General features: G+C 42.6%; 1 protein-coding gene across 4 annotated transcripts in view; it reads left to right on the top strand.

The window, feature by feature from the left end:
• The first annotated feature begins 7,302 nt into the window (after positions 1 to 7,302).
• Positions 7,303 to 24,444, top strand: part of SLC25A51 (solute carrier family 25 member 51) — an 18,905-nt gene continuing 1,763 nt past the window's right edge. Inside the window, exons 1-3 of one of the 4 annotated variants that reach the window (XM_040225762.1) lie at positions 7,303 to 7,423; positions 11,210 to 11,332; positions 21,727 to 24,444. The exon at positions 21,727 to 24,444 is cut by the window's right edge and continues 1,763 nt beyond it. In XM_040225762.1, the coding sequence (XP_040081696.1) occupies positions 21,768 to 22,661 (894 nt within the window). In that variant the 5' untranslated portion in view covers positions 7,303 to 7,423; positions 11,210 to 11,332; positions 21,727 to 21,767 and the 3' untranslated portion in view covers positions 22,662 to 24,444. Of the gene's footprint in view, positions 7,424 to 7,807; positions 8,002 to 11,209; positions 11,461 to 21,726 lie in introns of those variants that run through there. The other 3 variants (XM_040225807.1, XM_040225887.1, XM_040225959.1) reach the window with 3 other exon arrangements.

Below are 24,444 nucleotides of genomic sequence, written 5' to 3'. Positions count from 1 at the left end.
AATCCACAGGTCCAACTCCTGAGCCCATCAGAGCACACCTCCCCACCACACACACACAGGGCTTGCTGTGGGAGGCCCATGTTCAAGGGAGGGCAAAGCCCTGGAATGTTCCCGGGCCCAACACTGGCAAACCCCAGTACTCTGAAACCAGGGATATTTCCTGAAGAGACGAGAAAATGTCTCCGGTGGTCACTTCTAAATGCCTATTTCATGTTTGGGGGAGTTTTTAAATTTCTGTTTTGGTTCGGTTTAGAAACATTGAGGATAAAACAGGACCTGGAAAGAGCTGGTGAGCAGGAGCAAGGTGAGCCCAGGTAACATGTTCCTTAGCTAGTCGACAGGAAATGGTGGGCGACCTGACGCCTGCCTCCCTGCATCTCTGCACAGGGACCAGCATCAAGGGCCAGAGGCTGAGGTTCAGAGAGGGATAGGAGGCCGCTCAGAGCCACGCAGCGAGTCCATCTCCATGTGCCATGGGTGTTTGAGGGTGGCCAGCTCAGAGCGTTACCTTGGCTGGTGCAGCAGCTCTAGAAAGACGGGGGTAGGGGTGGGGATTTTTCTAGGACAGTTTGTGAGCCGGTTCCTTCTCTCTTGCTCCCTCCTGAGTGGGAGTGTCCCAGCCTGCATTTACTAGTATCATCTCTGGCTGTGGGGGATAATTTTGAAGGGACCATGATCTGGCTGGGTGGCAGGGTGTCACCAGTGTGGTTTTGGCGCCCTCATGTGGTTATCTTTAGCATTGCATCCAGTCTCAGCGGGAAGGGAAGGCAGCTCCAGGTCGACGGGCCTTTTACACAGACAGAAACTAAAGCCCAGGCTCTTGTGCTTTCCAGCTGTGTGACCTGAGCAAGGTGTAAAAACCTTCCATTTTCTCCACTGTAAAGTGGCATGAGAAGTGACCTCACGGGGTTACTGCAAAGATTACACACAATGTTGGATAAACACTGTTCACATGTCTTAGCTTTCGTCAACCTACAGACAGCATCAGCTAGGATGAGAACAAGGTGTGTTTTCAGCAAAGGCAGCGTTCATTACAGCCACAGAATTTCAAAGGAAAGAGGATCTGGGGTTCTAGGAAGGCTTCCTGTAGGAGGTGACAGAGGAGTCCACTTTACAAATTAAAAGTGCCCCAGCACTACTGAACATCACGAAGGATCAGTGCTCAAGATCATTTTCCTGTCCGGACTGAAGTCCAGAATTGCTCTCTTCATTCCCCTACCTCTGCATCTTCTGCTGTCCCATCTTTGTGTATTTAAATTAACGCTACCATACTATATTGTTTAAATAATAAGCAGCTGTTGTTTACCATTTAAATAGTTATCCCGTCGCATTTATTGTCTTTACTGTTTAAGTTTCAAGTCCATGCAGTGTCTTGACTGTTTCTGTCATATCACGTCCATTATTTATCCGTCTCTACCCACTAGAATGTGGACTCCACACAAGCAGAGGTCGAGAGCTCCTGACACACAGTAGGTGCTTGATAAGTATTTGTTAAGTGACATAACAATGATAAAATTTCCCATGTACGGGGGGTTTACTGTGTGTGCCCTTCACGTTGTGCACACACCGATCTGTAGGTGTGCAGGTCTAGGACTCAAACCTGGGTCTGCTGATCTTGCAACCTGCCACATCTGCTTCAGTGGGTCCCACCTTTGCCTCCTCATATAGTTCACTCAAGCCTCTTGTAAATTACAAATTCCTAAGCCCTTCTTTCGGAGAAGGCAATGGCACCCCACTCCAGTACTCTTGCCTGAAAAATCCCACGGACGGAGGAGCCTGGTGGGCTGCAGTCCATGGGGTCGTTAAGAGTCGGACACAACTGAGCGACTTCACTTTCACTTTTCACTTTCATGCCCTGGAGAAGGAAATGGCAACCCACTCCAGTGTTCTTGCCTGGAGAATCCCAGGGACAGGGGAGCCTGGTGGGCTGCCGTCTCTGGGGTCGCACAGAGTCTGACACGACTGAAGCGACTTAGCAGCAGCAGCAGCAGCAGCACCAAGCCCTTCTTTCGAGAGAGTTTGAGCCAGTAGGCCTTGACGGGCACCAGGAACCTGTGTTGGTGACAAGCTACTCAGGTGTCTTATGAGAGTGTCCTGGGTGAAGGGCCAGTCTCCTTGCTGCTCTGCAGCTCACCATCCATAGATTCTTCCCCAAGTGCCAGGCACAAGTTACTCAACAGTGCTTCTGTTCTCAAAGATGGTGGGAGGTGGTGCCGCCCAACCTCACCTCTTGATACCTACTAAACTTAAGCAGGTCACAGGACTTCCCTGCGTACACAAATTACATGAAAACCAGAGGGGATAGCTATCGCGTCACTGCTTGGAAAACTCAGACTGTTGTGCAAATGTTTGATGTTGTTTTATTGATTCAGCCCTTGCCAGATAGAAATGTGTTTGTATTTCACAAGTATGTGTCACTTAGATACAAAGTAAGGTGTCCCAGGATCCCACCCCAAGGTCAACAATGTTCTGAGCTCTGAGGGCTACCAGGGACCATAGGCTCTGCTTGGAAATGTGACTGGGAGAAAAGCAAAGCTGGGGGACAGGGATGAGGTCAAGAAGAATGAGAAGCCTGCTGTCTCCTTCCTTACACACTCCTTCCTGTCCCATGCTTTTTCTGGAGCCCACCTTGTTTTAATTCCTAGTTTTGTGGGTCATCTCTTCCAGGTAGCCTTCCCTGATTGTAGCTAGGGCATTTTCATTCTTCTATGGACATTCACAGTGTTTGTTTCAATATGTCTGTTTCAAGCCCTGCTCATTTCTTGTTAAGACTAAACCCCAATTTCCTGTCTGGGCTGCATTCCTGAGCCCTGCCATTGGGGAATTCAAACTTTAGGTTACTAAAATTTTCAAACTTTAAGTTACTATTATGGGTCAGAATATCAGTTTAGAGCTGTTGTTTCTCTAACGTGTCTAAAAAGAACCACCTGAGGCTTGTGTTTGAGCTAGAGAGGGCAACAAGCCTCTCCCATGGAAATTCTGATTTCATAGTGCATCTGCTAGGATCTAACTTTTTGATCTGTAAAATGCATACAATCACAAAGGATAGCCCTGTGAGGGAGCTCTATGTCAGATAGTGAGGTCAGAAAGAGCAGCAAAAAGCCTCTGCATAAGCTGAGCAGTGACGGGTGAATACACCTTTGTCATGAAGCAGACAGAGCCTTTGAGGAGCAAAGGACAAAATGTACATGGTTCTAAGACAAGTCAAAGAATGCAGGGAGGTGAAAGTTCAGGGAAGGGACCCAGAAGTGGCTGGCCTGTGGCTGGAGCCTGGGGATGTGTAGAGGAGTGGCCAGAAAGGGAAACAAAAGTCATTGACCCCTTGCTAGGGACAAAGCCAGTGACCTTATCTGGGCAGAGCCTCTCAAGGTAGCCAAGGCATCACTGACGACAGCTTGCGTAAAGCCAGTTTTGTGGACATACTAGTCAAGGCTATGGTTTTTCCAGTGGTCATGTATGGATGTGAGAGTTGGACTATGAAGAAGGCTGAGCGCCGAAGAATTGATGCTTTTGAACTGTGGTGTTGGAGAAGACTCTTGAGAGTCCCTTGGACTGCAAGGAGATCCAACCAATCCATTCTGAAGGAGATGAGCCCTGGGATTTCTTTGGAAGGAATGATGCTAAAGCTGAAACTCTAGTACTTTGGCCACCTCATGAGAAGAGTTGACTCACTGGAAAAGACTCTGATGCTGGGAGGGATTGAGGGCAGGAGAAGAAGGGGACAACCCAGGATGAGATGGCTGGATGGCATCCCTGACTCGATGAACGCGAGTCTGAGTGAACTCTGGGAGTTTGTGATGGACAGGGAGGCTTGGCGTGCTGCGATTCATGGGGTCGCAAAGAGTCGGACACGACTGAGCGACTGAACTGAACTGAACTGAAGGGCCCATAAGCACACTAGACAAGTTTCTAGAAAGCATTTTAATGGGAGGTTGCAGGGGGAGTAGAGGGTGCTTAAGCAAAGATTCATCGGCAACACTCCCAAGGCCCTTTTTCCAAGAACCCAGACCCTCTCCACCAGCATTTCATTTGGGGAAATACCCTTTATGTCAAGCACTGAATTGGAGGGTCAGAAACGTCAGACAGCTGTGCCTTAGTAGAAAAGGGAGACACCTTCACAAATGATTGTAACATAAACATATATTAGAAGCGCCCCAAACTGTGCGATGGGCAGGGCAAGGGCAACCATGTCTGCCCAGGTTAATAAGACATGCTTTTCCAGGGAGAAGGCAGAAGGCCTTAAATGGTTAACATGTTTGACTACTGAGAGTCAATGATGAAAGAGGGAGAAAGGTTTAAGAAACAAGAGTTTGCAACACACTGAGAGACTGCGCAACGCTGAAGCACAGAATGAAGCTAGAGATGAGGTGGACAGATAGTAAAGGGGCAGGACACCGAGAACCCATGAGCCAAGTTAAGGAGTTTGGATTTGTTGCAGAAACAAGATGGGGCCCTCAGAAGTTTTTAAGCTGAAAGTGAAGTCACTCAGTCCTGTCCGACTCTTTGCGACCCCATGGACTGCAGCCTATCAGGCTCCTCCGTCCATGGGATTTTCCAGGCAAGAGTGCTGGAGTGGACTGCCTTTCCTTCTTCAAGGGATCTTCCCGACCCACCCAGGAATTGAACCCGGGTCTCCCGCATTGCGGGCAGTCGCTTTACCATCTGAGCTACCAGGGAAGCTGAGAAGTGAGAGATAATCAAAATTGGGTTAGACACAGGGGGCCTAGGCTGACACCCTGTGACGACCTAGAGGGGTGGAAGAGGATGAGGGAAGGAGGCTCAAGAGGGAAGCTATAAATATATATGTTTATATACATATTTATAGCTGATTTGCATTGTTATATGGCATGAATTAATACAACACTATAAAGCAATTATCCCCCAATTTAAAAAAATTTTAAGTGAAAAAAATATGAAAAAGACATGACTTCTCCATCAGATGGACAGTATTCTTGGCCTTCCCTTGTGGCTCAGCTCGTAAAGAATCCACCTGCTATACGGGAGACTTGAGTTTGATCCCTGGTTTGGGAAGATCCCCTGGAGGAGGGCATGGCAACCCACTCCAGTATTCTTGCCTGGAAATTTCCATGGACTGTATAGTCAATGGGGTTGCAAAGAGTTGGACATGACTGAGCGACTTTCACTTTCTCCAATCAGACAAAATAACATAAAATACCATCCAAATAAATAAAAGAAAACCACTAAATGCTTACCATTTGCAACCTGGAAAAAAAAAAAAAAACTCGGTTAGAGGATGTTATCTGACAGATGCTGTGGAAGCTGGAGGTATAGAGAACACTTTAAGAGACTGAAGAAAGAATACAACAATGGGTGGATGAGGACAGAGAAATGAAAGGATAACTTTATGATGAATCCTGAATCAGATAATAGAGGTTTTTGACCTTCAACATTCATATGTCAAAGAATAGCCAATTAAGGATCTGGGAGGTTTCTGACAAGGAACTAAGAGCTGGCTGGGGAGAGGCCAGCGCTGTGATCTGCTGCATAAAAGAAACAGACTGGCTTAGCTCCAGACCTGAGTGTTTCTGTCGACACTGCTGTCTTTGGAGGGGACTCCCCCCTCTTTTGAGTCTGTTGTGATCCAGCTGTGTGTTTAGTTTCCATTTTTGCCTCCTTTTCAGGCTTTACCACAGGAGAATAACCTCTCCATTCTAATCAGAAATGAATTATTTATGCTATGAACACGCTGGGTGCCTGCCTAATTTATTTATTTTTCAAATAATTCATCTGAATAGGAATTCACACAAGACAGGGCAAACATAATTCCGGCATAAATGCCTTTCCCCAACTGTTGCCTGATTTTAATGATTCCAAGGTACAGAATGGCCTTGTCATTATCTGTGGAGCCCGAAATCTATCTCTGCAGACTGGTTAGATGCCAGGTGCCTGCGTCTGACTGTCAAGGTTTGCAGTATCAGACCCCACCACCTGACCTTTATAATTTTACCTCCTTCTGCTATGACTTTCCTCACTAGTCCAAATTCCACTCATTCATCCTCCAAGGCCCAGATGACTTCCCCCTCTATGAAGCCATCCCTGGTTCTCTCTTAAGGGGAAAGGCCCCTCATGCTTCTGAATTTTCAGTTTTTGCTTTTACAGCCTTCACTGCACTCCAAGCTCCCCCAAGAGAACACAGTGGCACACAGCAGGTACCTCAGCAGAGCATTGGCTGAAATTAGGTAGCACGGCCTCCCACATCACAAGGAGTTAATCAGACCAGCTCAAGCAGTCAGTATCTACAAAGTGATCTCAGGGGTAAATGCACAGGGAGAACCACCGACCCAGTTTCACTCCAGTGGAGTTGCTTGTTGGACACACCCCAAGTAAAGAGCACGCTGTTATTGTTTAGTTGTAAGTTGTGTGTGACTCTTATGGGACCCTACGGACTGTAGCCCACCAGGCTCCTCTGTTCATGGAATTTTCCAGGCAAGAATACTGGAGTGGGTTTTCATTTCCTACTCCAGGGGATCTTCCTGACCCAGGGATGGAACCAGTGTCTCTTGCACCTCCCACACTGGCAGGCAGATTCTTTAGCAACGAGCCACCTGGTAAGCCATCACATATTTGATGATCCTCCGGAGGACCTCGCTCCCAGGCTGACCTTTCCAATTCCTTCGGTCCCTCACATCTGTGTGCCTTCCAGTTGATAAAAAGAGTCAGATCATTATTCCCAGTGATTCTTACAAAGGCCAAGGGATGCATGCAAGGCAGGGGTTACTTTTCAGAGATCTGGGGCTCAGGATCGCTATGACTTGACCTAGGGCTCCTAACTCCAAGTGCAGTGGAGTCCAAGACGTGCAAGTTGTCTGAAACTGAAGGAAACAGGGCTTTTAAATAATGTTATTTTAGAGCACACACATTTATATATTCTAAAGGTGTTTTGTGAACTGCAGTATCGGTAGCTGACAAAAGGCAACTCCAAGCATTTGATGAAATCTAACCAATGATACAAAGGGTAGTGAAATGGGGACTTGGAAGGCCTAGGCCCACGTACAAGCTTGCCATCCACAACTGTCGATTCCCAGTGGTCCTCCCACAGGCTGTACACTAGCAAAAGCGTTGGCTGTTTGTGGCACGGCAAGGCCACCATACACCAAGGGTACGCTATTCCAGCAAGCGGAATCCCAAAGCCTGACGACAGGTGTGATGGGTGATCCTACACCTGCCCTGCGGCGGCGAACCGCTGCCAGGAGTTAGGCGGCATCACCTGACCCTCCACGGGATTACCGAGAGGCGGTGCGGACGCGTCTCCCTCACGTGACCCGGCTCGGCGGCGTCGACCGCGTCACGCTCCGCCCAGAGCGCTGGGTCGGTCAAGGTCTGCGCCTGCGCCGGCTCGCAGGCTCACCAACCTGCCGGCGGGCCGCTACCGGGCGTGGAAGCCGGGCGCCCGCGGCGATGGGTGAGTGGGAGGCAGGCGAAAGGAAATCACGGGGTTCCCCCGGCCTCCGCGTGGAGTGAGTGAGTGGAAGCACGAAGGAGGCTCTGAGGAGGCCGTCTGCCCGGCCCTCTGGCTCGGTTGCTCGGCGCCCACCCCCTTCCGCGCGCGCGCGCTGCCTCCCCTCGGTGCGCCCCGCTGTTCCCGCGCGCGCCATCCCGGGTGGGGTCCGCAGTCGCCGGGGCCAGCTCTACGCTCCCTGCTCTGCCGCCCGCCACCGGCCTTTTCCAGGCCGAGGGCGCCGTCTGGCTGCTGGGAAGAGCCTCTTCGGCAGAGGAGGCTGTGCGTTCATTTGGGTGCGCCCCGGGCGGGGAGGTGCCTCCCGGCGAGCCCTGAGAGCGGGGCGGGGACGGGCCGGGCTTTGCCTGAGTCCTGGGAGAGCGGCGCTGGGACCGCTGAACGGCCCCTGCTATCTCGGGGCCTGGGATTCCAGGACCTCTGGTTCTGTTGAATGTCAGGGACTGGAGAGGCCTGGAAGATCCCGTCCACTCCCCTCCCCACCCCCTTAACCACAGACCGGGGAAATGGACGCCAGGGGAGCGGTAAGTTCAGCTACCCTGCCAAACAATGCTTGTTCTGCGACACCATGTTGCTTCGCGTTGCGAGAAGCTCCTTTGTACTAGGCTGGTTTTTTTCCGTGATGGTAGGGAAGTGGGGGTGGGCATTGTTGTGAATTGAAAAATCTCTGTACCAATTACTAAGCTTATCTAGTAGCTTATCTAGGTGGAGCGTGTCGATGCCTCAGCTGTATTTACGCTTTTCTTTTTTGCCCCTTACAGCTGTACACATCTGGTCTTAATCCCCACCTGCAAGCAGTGAAACAGAAGCCCTTAAAGTAACTCTGTAGTGCCCTTGTTTTGAAGAATTCCATAAAATCAAAAGGTGTCAGGACTAGTTGGGCCCGCTAGTGGTTCTAGAGCACAGGTTAGGCGCTTTGGATCTGGAGTCACCTCGAGTGCATCCCAGGGAAAGATCACAAGCTGTTACCTTTAACAGGGAGTGGATTTATCTGGTCTCTCCTTTGGTAGATTAAAGTTAGCCCAGAGAAGTGGGATTTTTAAATTATAGACATTGCTTTGTATTTATAGTAGCAAGATAGTGTCCTAACTAGGACTAGAACCCAGATTAATCTTGCTCTGAATGCTGACTCAGACCTGCTGACTTGTGGGAGTCAACATCCTTTGAGAATTACAGTTGTTTTCTCCCCAGTTTTTGCACAAAGACCTTTGTGCTGGCTCACATCTCGGTCTTATACCGTGGGCTGTAAATTACAGTGAGCATTTAGACTTTACACTGTTTTCTTCTGCCACGGAAGTTTGATTGATACTTGGAGTTTAATGAAAGTCAGCTTAATTAACTTTGTTTCCTAATGTTGACATAGGTTGAGTATTTTAGGTAGGAAACAAATGTAAAATTATGGCAAATAAGTTTTGCAATAAATTGCAAAGAATTATTATCTATGTTAAAGAATTTAAATATACAGATCAGTTTAGCAAAGAAATTTAGTCATGTTCACACTCGAGATAAACATGCAAAATTTTAAATTTTGCTACAGAAGAATATCCTGCACACTAGCCTTCCTTCTGTTGCTAAATTGAGAACCTGTTCACACTATCCTGGTGTGTAGGATGAAATGAGGGAAAAAGCTGTAAATCTGTGAAGTCTGGAAAGATTTCATTATGTTCCCTTTTCCTAAGTCCAGGCTTACTTTTTAAAAATCTGAAACCCTAAATGTACACATGTTCTTCAGATTTCTTAAAATAATTCAATACAGTAGTCCTTAAGAAATGACTGGCTTCTATTAGCCACAGTTTTCTGTGTGTTTAATAACAGACCCAAAGAGTCATGACAAAACTGGTTGAAGTACTTTAATTTGCAAAATTTTGTAACGTAATGCAAGTACCATTCCAGTAATTAAGAGTGAACATGAACAAAATTTTGTTGTTCAGGTGTACAAGTATCTTGGTTTGTGTTATCAAGGATGTATATTGTTAAATAGCTTGTAGGTTGTGACTTTATAATTTAGACTGTTATGTGTTTTGTATGTAAAAATGAAATTTTTTTACATTACAAATTGTCACTGTGTTAATGGCATAATAACATACATGAATCTGGATGTTTTTGTTGATTTTAACATTGGTTATTCCTGAAACTGAAGAAGGGCAAAGCATTACATGGATATAAAGTATTTCTATGCTAAGCCGTTTTTAAAATATTGGTTAATCTTAGATTGACAAGTGTAGTACTAGTAAGAGTTTGAACTCATGTCTGGCAGCTGAAACGATAAGAAGAAAGGATATAGAAGACTGATGGATTAATAATTATCAAACTCTATGCCCTGGCAAACTTCTCAAGCGTCTATAGGACAAATTTTCTGTAACTAAAAATGCTGTTGATGCTTTTAATTCGTTAAGAACACAAAATGTAACAGAAGATCTGTTTTAAACAAATTAAAAAACTGTGTTGTTTTTTTCCAGTTCTCCCAAAGTCAGATTTATGCATACCTGGAAAAGTTGTGTGTGAGGGACAGCTGTCATACATACAGATCATATCCTGAATTAAGGGAGACATCTGTTGAAAGGGGAGTTAGCACAGTCAGAAACAGGTTAATAAGTTTAAAAATTAAGTCTTCAAATACTCCACAGCACAATGCCAGTACTATATAAATTACTTTTGGTGTGAAGGAGGAAGTCTATACAGCTTTTATCAAAAGTGCTTTTCCAGAAAACAAGTCAAAATAGTGCAATCAGCAGGTCAAGGAGGCCCCAGCTAGATACCAGATCTGCAGTTTCTTGTATCTGTGCTGGAAAATCCTGTTTTTCCTGGATGGACTAAAAGTTCAGAACAAAACGGGGACATTTTAACATTTCTGGCTTCATTTTAAGATCTCAGTTTCTTTCCCCCTCACTCTGTATTTCAGCATGATCCGGCAGAAAGATGGCCACTTTGAAAAGTCTGTGTTTTATTTTCTTTCTGTGGCAAGACTGTTTTGGAACCTGCATGCTTCAGGCTTGTGTACATCCATGACCAATGTCCCACTGTGGTCCAAAAACTTAGCAGTGGACTTGGTGAACTTGGCTGCTTGCTGCTGCTTTGTTCTCCCACTGATGAAGGTCAGCCTCAGGGTGTTTTTGTCATTGAACCTGTTCATACTGGAGGGTAGTTGTCAGATATCAAGGTTCATCCATGTAGGATCTTTCCTACACAAGAAAGATTCTCTTCTCCTGAGCATAAATTTAAGATATGCTGTGATGCACGAACCCGAAACAGGCCTGGACTCTGGAAAGGGTGCATATCATCCCAAATCAAAGCCACTGTGGTGAAGAACAGGAGATGATACAGATGGTAAGGTAACCACCAATTAGACCAAAACTCTCCGTGGAATGGCTTAAAAAGTAATAGTAAAGGTTTTGCTTAAAGCAAAAATACATAGCCTTGAACACTAAAATTATGAAACAAAGAATACATAAAAACAAGAAAATTCCCTTTAAGAAATTAGAAGAAAATAAACCCAGAGCAGGAGAAATAAGATGATAAAGAAGAAAAACAACATTTTTGAAAACTGAAACATGGTAAAATTGGTAAATTTAAGAACTGGTTCTTTGCTGTGATGAGAGAAATGTGAATTAGGTAAACTGGCTACCCTGCTCAAGAAAAAAAGGAATGTAGACACACAAGATTAAGAGTGTTCTTTTAAATAACAAGTGCTTTATAAAACTAAATAAATCAGTCTTTTTTTGTTCTGCCTAGGGAAATCCAGTTATCACAGTTGACTCTGGAAAGAACCTAACAGACCAGTAACAATGGAAGAAATTGAGAAGGTCTTTGTAAAGCTGCCCTCCCCCAAAACACCGGGCCCAGATGGTGTTTCAGGTGAATTCTTTCAACTTTCAAGAAAAAGATAATTATGATAAGATTTAAACTGTTCATCAGCTTAAGGAAAAATGACAGAATTCTTTTACAAAGGGAATGGAACGCTGACATCTGAACTTTACATGAAGGTAGTACTGAAATCGGAAACTAATGATGTGAAATTTAAAAATACTGGCAAACTGTAGTGGTACATTAAAGGGATATTTCACTATAGCCAAGCAGGATTGCAAGGGTGATAAATTGTCAAGCAGTGCACTAACGTATATACGAAACAAAGACATCAGAAAAGAACAATAGCACTTTATCCTTGTCTAGCCATCTGTTGTGCTATATAGATTTCTTCCCTGGGTGCTTCCTATGTATTTACTCAATTAATTGGCTGGCCTGTGAGGTAGATAGCATTCTTATTTTATAAACAAGGAAACTAAGCCATAGGGACTTGCTGAAAGTCACACAATATATACATATTTCAACCAGGATTTGAACCCAGGAACCCAGGCAGTTATCTGTACCTGTTAAATGTTACACTGGCTCTGTCTCCAGGGTAGGATCTTCTCAGTAGCTTCCTGAAAGCAACTGACCAGAGTTCAAGATAGATTTCCTAGCGTAGTGGTGGTGGAAAAGAGTGGAGGTGATCATAAAACAGAAATAAATGTGTATTCTCTTCTCATGTTTGAAAAAACTAAGAGGCCCTTATTAGATGATTATTAGTGGCCAAAGCAAAAACAACACCCAGTTGTGGATGTGATGGGTAATAGAAGTAAAGTCTGATGCTGTAAAGAGAAATATTGCATAGGAACCTGGAATGTTAGGTCCATGAATCAAGGCAAATTGGAAGTGGTCAAGCAGGAGATGGCAAGAGTGAACATTGACATTTTAGGAATCAGTGAACTAAAATGGACTGAAATGGGTGAACTTAACTCAGATGACCATTATATCTAGTACTGTGGAAAAGAATCCCTTAGAAGAAATGGAGTAGCCATCATAGTCACCAAGAGTCCAAAATGCAGTACTTGGATGCAATCTCAAAAATGACAGAATGATTTCTATCCGTTTCCAAGGTAAGCCATTCAGTATCACAGTAATCCAAATCTATGCCCTGACCAGTAATGCTGAAGAGGGTGAAGTTGAAAGGTTCTATGAAGATCTACAATGTGGGGGGGCACTCCACAGAAAGAGAGAGGCAGTGGAACTTCCCTCAGCAAAGCCGAGGGGTCCCGAGGAGAGGTGAGCCTGCTGTCCACCAACCCAGCCCCTCGGCGAGTGAGGGACAATCAGACGCGACAGGGGTTCCGTCTAAGCAGTTCCGCTTTATTGCCGCAAGCTCTTGGTTTATAAAGGCAAGCAGGGAGGGGTTTGCGAGGGACTTTCCATAGTTGCATCAATCACATTAAAGGTCAAATCGTCATGTGCCATCATTATAACAGGAGTCTATGGTGATCACGCACTGTCCACGTGCACGGAAATCAAGAGAGCCAATCAAAAGTTTTGACAGACAACTTAGGCCGCGCCCTCATCTCTTCCGCCAGCCGCCCTCTTAGCTCTAAACCGCAAAGGTAGCCCTTCTTTTTTAAGGTTTCCCATTTAGGGCCCCACACGACAAGACCTTCTAGAACTAACATCCAAAAAAGATGTCCTTTTCTTTATAGGGGTCTGGAATACAAAAGTAGAAAGTCAAGAGCTACCTGGAGTAACAGGCAAATTTGCCCTTTGAGTACAAAACGAAGCAGGTCAAAGGCAAACAGTTTTGCCAAGAGAACACACTGGTTATAGTAACTACCCTCTTCCAACAACACAAGAGAAGACCCCAAACATTGACATCACTAGATAGTCGATATCAAAATCAAATTGATTATATTCTTTGCAGCCAAAGATGGAGAAGCTCTATACAGTCAGCAAAAACAAGACCAGGGGCTGATGGTGGCTCAGATCATGAACTCCTTATTGCCAAATTCAGACTTGAAGAAAGTAGGGAAAACCACTAGACTATTCAGGTGTGACCTGAATCAAAGCCCTTACGATTATACAGTGGAAGTGACAAATACCTTCAAGGGATTGATTAGACCTGATAGAGTGCCTGAAGAACTATGAATGGAGGTTCATGACATTGTACAAGAGGCAGTGATCAAGACTGTCCCCAAGAAAAAGAAATGCAAAAAGGCAAGATGGTTGTCTTTGGACACCTTACAAATAGCTGAGAAAAGGAGAGAAGCGAAAGGCAAAGGAAAAAAAGAAAGATATACCCATTTGAATGCAGAGTTCCAAAGAATAGCAAGGAGAGATAAGAAAGCATTCCTCAGTGATCAATGCAAAGAAATAAAAACAATAGAATGGGAAAGACTAGAGATCTCTTCAAGAAAATTAGATACCAAGGGAACATTTCATGCAAAGATGAATACAATAAAGGACAGAAATGGTATGGACCTAACAAGCAGAATAAGAAGGGGTGACCAGAATACACAGAATGACTATACAAAAAAGATCTTCATGATCCAGATAACCACGATGGTAGAGCCAAACATCCTGGAATGTGAAGCAAGTGGGCTTTAGGAAGCATCACTACAAACAAAGCTAGTGGAGCTGATGGAATTCCAGTTGAGTTATTTCAAATCCTAAAAGATGATGCTGTGAAAGTGCTGCACTCAATATGCCAGCAAATCTGGAAGACGCAGCAGTGGCCACAGGACTGGGAAAGGTCAATTTTCATTCCAGTCCCAAAGAAAGGCAATGCCAAAGAATGTTCCGACTACCACACAAGTCCTCTCATCTCACACGCTAGCAAAGTAATGCTCAAAATTCTCCAAGCCAGGCTTCAACAGTACATGAACCATGAACTTCCAGATGTTCAAGCTTGATTTAGAAAAGGCAGAGGAACCAAATTACCAACATATCAAAACAGAAGGGAGTTCCAGAAAAACATCTCCTTTTGCTTTATTGACTACGTCAAAGCCTTTGACTGTGTGGATCACTACAAACTGTGGAAAATTCTTCCAGAAATGTGAATACCAGACCACCTGGCCTGCCTCTTGAGAAATCTGTATATAGGTCAAGAAGCAACAGAACTGGATATGGAACGACAGACTGGTTCCAAGTCAGGAAAGGAGTACGTGAAGGCTGTATATTGTCACCCTCCTTATTTAACATATGCATAGTACACCATACGAAATGCCAGGCCGGATGAAGCACAGGCTGGAATCAAGATTGCTGGGAGAAATATCAGTAACCTCAGATATGCAGATGACACCATCCTTATGGCAGAAAGCAAAGAAGAACTAAAGAGCCTCTTGATGAAAGAGGAGAGTTAAAAAGTTGGCTTAAAACATTCAGAAAACTAAGATCATGGCATCCAGTCCCATCACTTCATGGCAAATAGATGGGGAAACAGTGGAAACAGTGTCAGACTTTATTTTTGGGGGCTCCAAAATCACTGTAGATGGTGACTGCAGCCATGAAATTAAAAGATGCTTGCTCTTTGGAAGAAAAGCTATGACCAACCTAGACAGCATATTAAAAAGCAGAGACAGTACCAATAGAGGTCTGTCTAATCAAAGCTATGGTTTTTCCAGTGGTCATGTATGGATGTGAGAATTGGACTATAAGAAAGCTGAGCGCCAAAGAATTGATGCTTTTGAACTGTGGTGTTGGAGAAGACTCTTGAGAGTCCTTTGGACTGCAGGGAGATCCAACCAGTCCATCCTAAAGGAAATCAGTCCTGAATATTCATTGGAAGGACTGATGCTGAAACTGAAACTCCAATCCTTTGGCCACCTGATGCGAAGAACCGACTGATCAGAAAAGACCCTGATGCTGGGAAAGACTGAAGGCAGGAGGAGAAGGGGACAGCAGAGGATGAGATGGTTGGACGGCTTCACTGACATGATGGACATGAGTTTGAGTAGGCTCTGGGAGTTGGTGATGGACAAGGAAGCCTGGCATGCTATAGTCCATGGCCTCGCAAGGAGTAACATGACTGAGCGACTGAACTGAGTGCTAGAAAAATGGAATCCATTTTTAGTGGGAAACAAATTTCCTAGTAAATGGCAGGGGGCAGGGGCTTAAATTATCATTGTAGATGTACTAATTCTTAGAATGAATGCAGAGTGAAGTGTTGGGGGTTACAATGTAATTTGTCAGATGAAATTGCGTAATAGCTCTGGGAAGACATTCTCTAGTTCATGTTTGCAGCCCAGTCCTAAAGATGGGCAGGGAGAGATGGTAAACAGATAACTTGAGTGGGAACAAATTTTATATGGTCTAGTTGATCAGTGCATATTTTTGTATCATGATGACTTGTTTCCCCACATAAACTTGAAACTGCTAGGACTTGGGTTATACACAGTCAGATGATAAGAACTTCATGTTCCTCAAACCAAAAGCCAGTGCCATGCTTCACATACTGGAGTTCTCACAAATGTCAGAGTGTAAGGACGTTTACTATTACCATAGTTCAGTTTTGTTCAGCAAGTACATGCCAATCCGATAAGAAAGATGCATACTATAAAGGAGAAGGCAAAGTTATTTGATATTTTATGTAGTGGAAATGAGCAGATCCACCAAAAAAAAAAAACAGAAATAGAGGCTGTTGGCCGCCTTTAACCTTAATACACAGAAACTGGTAACCATTTCATACGCAGACAGAGCAGAAAATTAATTGGAATAAAATAACTCTTTCATAATAGGGACTAAAAAGGTAAAATACCTGGTCATGAGAAATTTCAAGTTCTGTGAACAAAATTTTAAATGCTGCTAAGGTTTCTAAAAAGTAAATAGGAAGAGAGCACATCCTTGTACAGTTTTTTGTTTTTTTTTTTTTTAAAGGTTCAAGTTAAGAGAAAGTGAGTTATTTAAATTTATAAAGTCAGTTCTATGAAATACCAAGATTTTGGGGAGGAATATGACAAAAATACACTCAACTTTACCAGGAAACTTAAATGAAAGTGGCAAATGAAAACCACAGAAGTTGTAGAAGGAAGTGTGGATTACTTATAATCCATGTTTATACTTCAAGAATAGTGAAGGCCTTCTATGGGGCACACAAAACCTAGAAGCCAGAATCAGTAGATGTCATATCCATATTAGGAACTTCAGTATCACAAAAATGGTACAAAGTGGAGAAAGTATTTGCCACAACTTGGTTAATGTAACTAGGATTGATTTTCTTCAGACATGAAGAAATCATACAAATTAACAATAAAATGCCTTCAGAAAAATGGATAATGTGAAATTTTACAGTAAAAGAAATTCAAATGGTCAATAAATATGAAAAATGCTCAATTTTGATCAAAAAATTTCAGTGACAAGTTTTTTCTCACCCATCAGATGGGCAGAAGTTACTGTTTAATACGTGGTGTTGGAAATGGTAGGGAAACTGGGAACTCGCATACACTTAATGGAAATATAAATCACGGTAAGGTTTCTGGGGGCAATTTGGCTAGCTTTCAAATTAAAATGTACTGCAGTTTGAGCCAGCAGTCCATTCTAAAGATTTTACCCTACAGATAAGCTTGTGAGAGTTCACCAGGTGTAGTTACAAAGTTGCCCATTGCAGCATTATTTAAAAGGAAAAAATCAGAAACAGTGACCATAAATAGGAGATAGAATAAATTACATATATCCATTTGATAAACTACTATATGACCATTCAAAACACTGGGGTATCTGCTGCTGTTAGCAGATTTTTAAATGATGGAGAGGTTGGTGGGGATGGGATGGAGTGTGTGATTAGAGTCAGGCTGACTAGTAAAGAGGGTTTGTCAGTGGTGAGGCAGGAGATGAAGAGGACTTGGGCTAGGGCAGTGAGCCTGGAGGAGAGGACATACGTGTATTTCATTAATTACACTTTTATTTTTCTCAAGAAATATCTTTTTTAAATGTGTATTTTTTAGTTTATTGAAGTACGGTTGATTTACAGTGTTATTTTCTACTTTACAGCAAAGTAATTCCATTATCTATATATGTATATATACATTCTCTTTTGTATTTTTTACCATTGTGGCTTATCATAGGATATTGAACATAATTTCCTATGCTATATGGTAAGACCTTGTTTATCCATTCTCTATATAATAGCTTGCATCTGCTAATCCTAAACTGCTGCTCCATCCCTCTCCCAACCCCCTTTGCAACCACAGTTTTTACCGTCCCTTTATTCCCCATTGTGATAGTACTAAGCAACATTTAGAGATAAGTCCCAGTCCTCCAGCCTCTGCCAGAGGTGACATTTGTTCAGGTGAACACAGTGTTTTGGTGTCCAGGGGTAGTGTGGCTGCTCCAGTGATGGGGGCGAACAGTGAAAAATTAGGGCCCTGGCGCTGTCTCGTTTTACAGGTATGACCAGGTGACAGCAAGGAGAAGAGCTCCTGACTCCTTTTATTAGCTTCTTTAAGGCAGGCTTTCCTTGGAGAAGGAAATGGCAGCCCATGCCAGTATTCTTGCCTGGAGAATTCCATGGACAGAGGAGCCTGGCAGGCTACAGTCCATTGGGCCTGCAGTGGTTTCCAGGCATAATTTTTCTCAACTGAGGGCATGTTTATCTTTTCTAATAGAAATGTGATAACAAGCCAGCTCCAACTGCAAACAGCCATTGGGCTCGAGTATATAGCTGTCACATTTTCTTCTTCATATAGTCTGTCTTCTGGGAGAACAGCACACAGATCTTGGTATAACATGCCTAAGGAAAAGAGTTTGTTTCTGTTGGCTTCACGTGAGAAAGGTAAAAAAAAAAAAAAAAAAAAATAGCATCAGAGGGTCTTGGGATCATCATGAGGGTCTCTGGTAACGCAGGGCCGAGCCAGCTTTTGTGGCACTGACTGCCACTCATCCATCTCCCTCCACAGTAAGCTCCAGCCAGACACACTCCTAAGGAATGCGATGCAGCTGCTCCTTTGATACGGGGCCTCTGTCTTAGCCTGCTTTTGGCCAAAATGTGCTTCACCCTTATGTACAACCAGAGTCCTATTCACCCTCCAGAGCCCTGCCCAGAAGTCATAGCCCACCCTGTCTTTCCCTCCAGACGGCTAATTAATGGCCCCTTCTTCTGTGGGGCCTTATGCCTTGTACACGTTCCTGTGGTGGCATTTATCACACTGTGATCCAGTCATTTGCATGGCATGTCTCCCCTGAGGCCAAGGTTGTCTTTATCCCTAACCTCTGAACATTACAGGAGTTGAACAAATTGATTGAATTAAAATAAAATCTCTTAATAGACTGAGGAGACCAGTGAGTGTAAAAGCAGGCAAAGAAGAAGAAATTCCTAATAGAAGTAAATGAAAATACCATCTTGATGATGACATCATGTGAGTCTGAATGAAGCAAACAGAAGAACAAGTTCAGAACTTGCTGTGTCCCCAGCAAACTACTGGGATCTTGCTGCTGTACTCTGCAGCTGACTTCTGCCCAGAGCGAGGGTGGGCAGCCATGGCTGGTCACACGTGTGGAAGCAGCCTCAAGGAGGCACAGCAGTTTGCCTTTGGTCACTTGGGAACTTTGTCATGTCCCTCTGTCACTGTTGGCCTTTTGTCCTCCTGATTAGACCTTTAGATTTATCACTGTCTCCAACTAATTCAACTTGAAAAAGACAGAAAAGGAAAATATAGCATTACTATGAAATCAGAAAATATAAAACTAATTTTGGCTTTTCTATTTCTTACCTAAATATATTAATTAAAATGTGATTGTGCCATGTCAATAAAAGTATCCTCCCTTATTTTTTATTTTTTCTGTGATATTTTATTGATCAAAAGAAGGACTCACTGCTATCCAGCACTCCATTAACACCATTAAAAATTCAAATTAATATACTGAGCCTTAAATGTAAACACTCCTTTATTTTTAGTACCTGTATGGCATCCTGTCAGTTGGCTACATCTTCATCTATGCAGTGCGTGCCTTTCTGTTCCACATTTTAATTTTGACTCTGTATTCCCGTTAAGAGCACTGTTGTAATTGTCCTGTAGTTGAGTCTTTGTGTACCTCTTGTGTTAGTAACTATTTCCCTAGGCTATATTTCTAGAAGGAAAGTTAGAGTCGTGTAGGTGTGTTCTGTATGTTCTGTCCCATGTCTGTGGCTGTTGCACATGGGAGCTGAACATATGCTTTCTGATTCTGCACCTCACTCTGCACACTGCTCCACCTTCACGTGATGACATTTCTCTTTAACATCTTCTGTCCTGAATGGTTAGCAGTTTACAGCAGCATGTGTGTGGTATGGGGAGGAAAGAACAATAAATTTGAGAAGGGGGGTTGTTTTATTTTGGTCATATGTCAAAGACCTAGATGGTTTATGTGGCCTATTTTATTCTTGTAATTACTTATAATTGAACCCCTTATATGTATTCTTTTCTAGGTATGTGGTTAAAAAAAAATATCCTAAGATTTACCATCTTAACCAATTTTAAGTATAAATTCAGTAACATTAAGTATATTTACATTGTTATAAAACAGATCTCCAGAAGTTTTTCATCTTGCAGAACTGAAACTGTATACATTAGTGAACAGTATAACTCTGTTCCCACCTCCCCCAGCCTCTGGTAACCACCATCCATTCCACTTTTCATCTCTATGAATTGACTACTTTAGATACTCATCTAAGTGGAATTACGTGGTTATTTGTCCTTTTATAACTGGTTTATTTCCCCTTACCCTCACAGTTGATGCATGTTGTAGTGTGTAACAGGATTTCCTTCCTTTTTAAGGCTACATAATATTCTGTTGTGTGTATATACCACGTTTTGTTTATGCATCCAGACACTGGGGTTGCTTTCACCTCTTGGCTCTGTGAATAGTTCTGTGAACTTGAATGTGCAGAAATCTCTTGGAAACCCTGTGATGAATTCTTTTGGGTGTGTTCCCAGAAGTGGGATTGGTGATGGTATCATATGGTGGTTCTGTTCTTAATTTTTTGAAGAACTGCCATACTATTTTCCATAGTGGTTGGACCATTTTACCTCCCCACTAAACACTTGTTCTTTTCTTTTCTTTTTTAATAGCAGCTGTCCTAATGAGTATGAGGTCTTCATTTGCATTTCTCTGACAATAAGTGATGTTGAGCATCTTTTTGTATGTCTGTTGGTCATTTTGTATATCTTTGGAGAAATGTCTGTTCAAGTCCTTTGCTTGTTTTTAATTATGTTGTAGATGACTGGCAAGGAGTAATCTGGCTTTTTTTAGAAAGCGTATGTATTCCAGGTGTAGGACCTTGCCTTCATTCTATTCAGTGGGCTATGCCTATGTATTTAGGCTTCAGATCTTTTTCAGCATGGTCTGGTACAGCTAGTCTGTCCCAGGACAGCCCACCAAAGTCACTGCCATCTGTGGTGTGACAATAGGAACATGCACTCTGGAGGCAGACTTCATTTCAAGATGCCAGCTCCACCAATTACTAACTGTATCTTTGATGAAGGGGATATTGGTTTTTCATTTGTAAAACTGGGAATGTAATGTTTGTGGAGTTGTTTTTGAGAATTACATATGTGCAAATAGTGTACAGTATATACCTGCAGGCTGTCTTTGACCCTGTTCTCCCAACCTCCACTTCACAAAGTATTTACTTGCTGTCCCATGCCTGTGTTCCCACAATAAATATTATCATAGACGGTATTACACTGAAGTGATCGTCTACCGTGGCAGTCCTCTGTTAGATTGCAAGTTCCTTGTCTTTGAATCTCTAGCACTTAGCAGAGGACCTAGTTTACAGTAGATACTAAGTAAGTGTTAGCAAACAGAATGATTGAATGTGTGTCTTGTTATTTTATTACTTACAAGAGCCCTTTGAATCTGTTTCAGGATAATAGCATGTACCATTATGTAGTTTAGGCATTATATATGATCTAGTCCAGTGGTTCTCAAATTTTTTGGTCCCTTTACAAACTTAAAAAAATTTTGTGGACCACCCCCCCCCCGACCCCGCAAAGAGCCTTTATTTGTATGGATTAATATTCATGGTCTTAGAAATAAAAACAAAATTTTAAAATATTTATTAATTCATTTTAGAATAACAGCAATAAACCCATATACATGTTAACATAAGCAACACATTTTCATGAAAAATATTTAATTATTTTCCCTCCCAAAAATTAATGAGAAATCTGTTTTACAGTTTTGTAAGTCTCTTTAATGTCTGGCTTAAAACGTCAGTGGCATCTCATATCTACCTCTGCATTTGATCTGTTGTGGTAAATTGGTTTGGTTGAAGTATATGCAGAAAATCCAGCCTCATGCAGCTACGTAGCTGGAAAAGGGAGGACCCCCTGGACGGCTGAAAGGGCCTCAGACTGCCAACCCCCCCCACCCCAAATGTAATAAGAGTCCAAAAATTGGAGGAAGGATTAGGGGAATTTTTCATATGTCTAGTACTGTATATAAAGGTTTACCTATTATCATTTTGTTGTTTGTAGGTTAAAAAAGTCCTTTGTGACGGAGAAAGATCTTAAGCAACATGATGGATTCAGAAGCTCATGAAAAGAGGCCCCCAATTCTAACATCTTCAAAGCAAGATATAGCACCTCATATTGCAAGTGTTAGTGAAATGAAGCATTACCTGTGTGGCTGCTGTGCAGCATTCAACAACATAGCAATCACATTTCCCATCCAGAAGGTCCTCTTTCGGCAACAGCTGTATGGAATCAAAACCCGGGACGCGATACTTCAGTTGAGGAGGGACGGATTTCGAAATTTGTATCGCGGAATCCTCCCCCCATTAATGCAGAAGACAACCACACTGGCACTTATGTTTGGTCTGTATGAGGATTTATCTTGCCTTCTCCGTAAGCACATCAGTACCCCAGAGTTTGCAACCCGCAGCATGGCCGCGGTCCTTGCAGGGACAACAGAAGCAATTTTCACTCCACTGGAAAGAGTCCAAACATTGCTTCAGGACCACAGGCATCATGACAAATTTACAAACACTTACCAGGCTTTCAAGGCACTGAAGTGCCATGGAGTTCGAGAGTATTATCGAGGCTTGGTGCCCGTTCTCTTCCGTAACGGATTTAGCAATGTCCTTTTTTTTGGCCTTCGAGGTCCCATAAAGGAGCACCTGCCTACAGCAACAACTCACAGCGCTCATTTGGTCAATGATTTTATCTGTGGAGGCCTGTTGGGTGCCATGTTGGGAATCTTGTTTTTTCCAGTTAATGTTGTAAAAACTCGCATGCAGTCTCAAATTGGTGGGGAATTTCAGTCTTTCCCCAAGGTTTTCCAAAAAATCTGGCTAGAACGGGACAGGAAACTGACAAACCTTTTCCGAGGTGCCCATCTGAATTACCATCGGTCCCTCATCTCTTGGGGCATAATTAATGCGACTTATGAGTTCTTGTTAAAGATTATATGAAAGAAATTGGTTCAGTGCCATTTGTCAACTGAATAGATCTAAGATGGATGCAATTTGGCCTTGTTTCTGATGGGCCAAATACAAATTGGTATCATAAATCCGGGGCACAGTGAATTCTAGGTGAAGCTATTTTCCTTAAACCCCAACAAATTCAGAATAAAAGGTTTCAGTAGGAAATTTTAAAGGTATTTTTTCGAGCGGGGTGGGATTTTTAAAATCATTATCTGAGACCTTTAGGCTAGTTGCCTTATTACTAGCTGTCTCTGATAGCTTTTGATAAGGAAACGAACAGCCAAGGTGTGATTCTCTTTTCCAAAAGTCTTCTGTACTGAAACATAAGTGGCCATGGCCAGCCAGAGAAAAGGCTCTTAGGGTCCCATGAATTCTCAGACTTACTTCTGTTACTCCATTTCTTGCTTCTCTGCTCTTAGGAGGAGATGCAAAAGGTAGTTTTTGTAAACTTAAGCATGTACATGGTAGAACAGTGGAGCAGAACAGAGAAGAAAAATAGTTTATTATGTGTAGGCTTTTCGTGATAAATTGCTTGTATTCATTTTGAAACTAAGCACCTCTTGTGATGCTCATTATCTGAGTTATTTGTCTAGACATGGTAAACTCAAGCATGCTAAGGTTTGCTTTCTAGGGTTGAAAGTTTTCTCTGTAGTTCTGAACGTGACTTTAAACCTTTCCAAAATATTTTTATATTTCACTTATTTCATTGCCAAAAGATCTGGAGACTTAAATTTTGTTGATTTTGTTTCATCCCATTAAGTTTCATATTGCAGGTATCCCCCACTTTTCCAGAGTTTCCTTTATGCCACTTTGCTTTTACATAAGACCTACATTAGTACCTGTTTTCACTAACCAAAAGATGATTTTTTCTTTTACAAAAAGTAATTGCTTCTTCACTCTATGCCATTTCGACTTACAAAAGGTTCCATGGGGATGCAGGGGAAACCTGTAATTGTATTTCAGATCTAGCTCTGTTAAGCTCAACTTCTTTGAATTGTTTTTCCCAACTTAGTGAAGAACTTTGAAGTTTTTTTTTAATTTTTCCTTTTAGTATTAGTTTGTCATGTTCAAGTATCCTATTCTCTTGAAACTCCCTTTAAAAAACAACAAAAGTGCTTCCATTGTATTTTGGAAGTCTATTAAATAATCAGACCTCAGATTTTCTTTTTTTTTTTCTGGTTTCTAAGTGTTCCAGAGAAGGAGGGGAAAAAACTCAGGATAACTTTCACCCACAGTGTTAAGCTGTCTTTTTTATTTTACTCTTGAAAATAGAAACTTCTGTTAGGATCTTTACATTTTGGGAACTCAGTTTTACCATTTTATCTTTGAAATAGTAAGACAGTTTGAGAGGATAAGGCCTAAATAAAGATATTTGAAATATTTTAAATTCTAGAAGTTGGTAATAGCTGGTAGCATAGTTATCCCTTACCTAACAGACAAAACTTTGCTTGTCAAAGGAATCAGATTTTAAAATATTTTCTTCCAGATAAAAAAGCAAAGTAGTTCTTTCATTTGGTATTGAATAACTAGTAAACCATACCAGATATCCTAGAAAAATGGTTTATCAGCTTTTAAAAACTCCACATCTGTAAGTATTATGTAGTTAAGATTGCTTTCTAGCATTTGACATGGGCAGAGCACCTAGTTTTTATTACCAGTCTTTCATCATTCTAGATACTTGCATGTGAATATGTGCACATGCTGACCAAAATAAAATCAGGGCTTCAAGTGATAGTTTACTCAGTTCCTAGACAGATAGTCCAAAAAGGTG

This window comes from Oryx dammah, unplaced genomic scaffold (assembly GCF_014754425.2).
Source record: "Oryx dammah isolate SB20612 unplaced genomic scaffold, SCBI_Odam_1.1 HiC_scaffold_1, whole genome shotgun sequence".
NCBI classification, from domain to species: domain Eukaryota; kingdom Metazoa; phylum Chordata; class Mammalia; order Artiodactyla; family Bovidae; genus Oryx; species Oryx dammah.
Note: the sequence above shows the minus strand (reverse complement) of the source record. Positions and strands in the feature narration are given on the sequence as shown.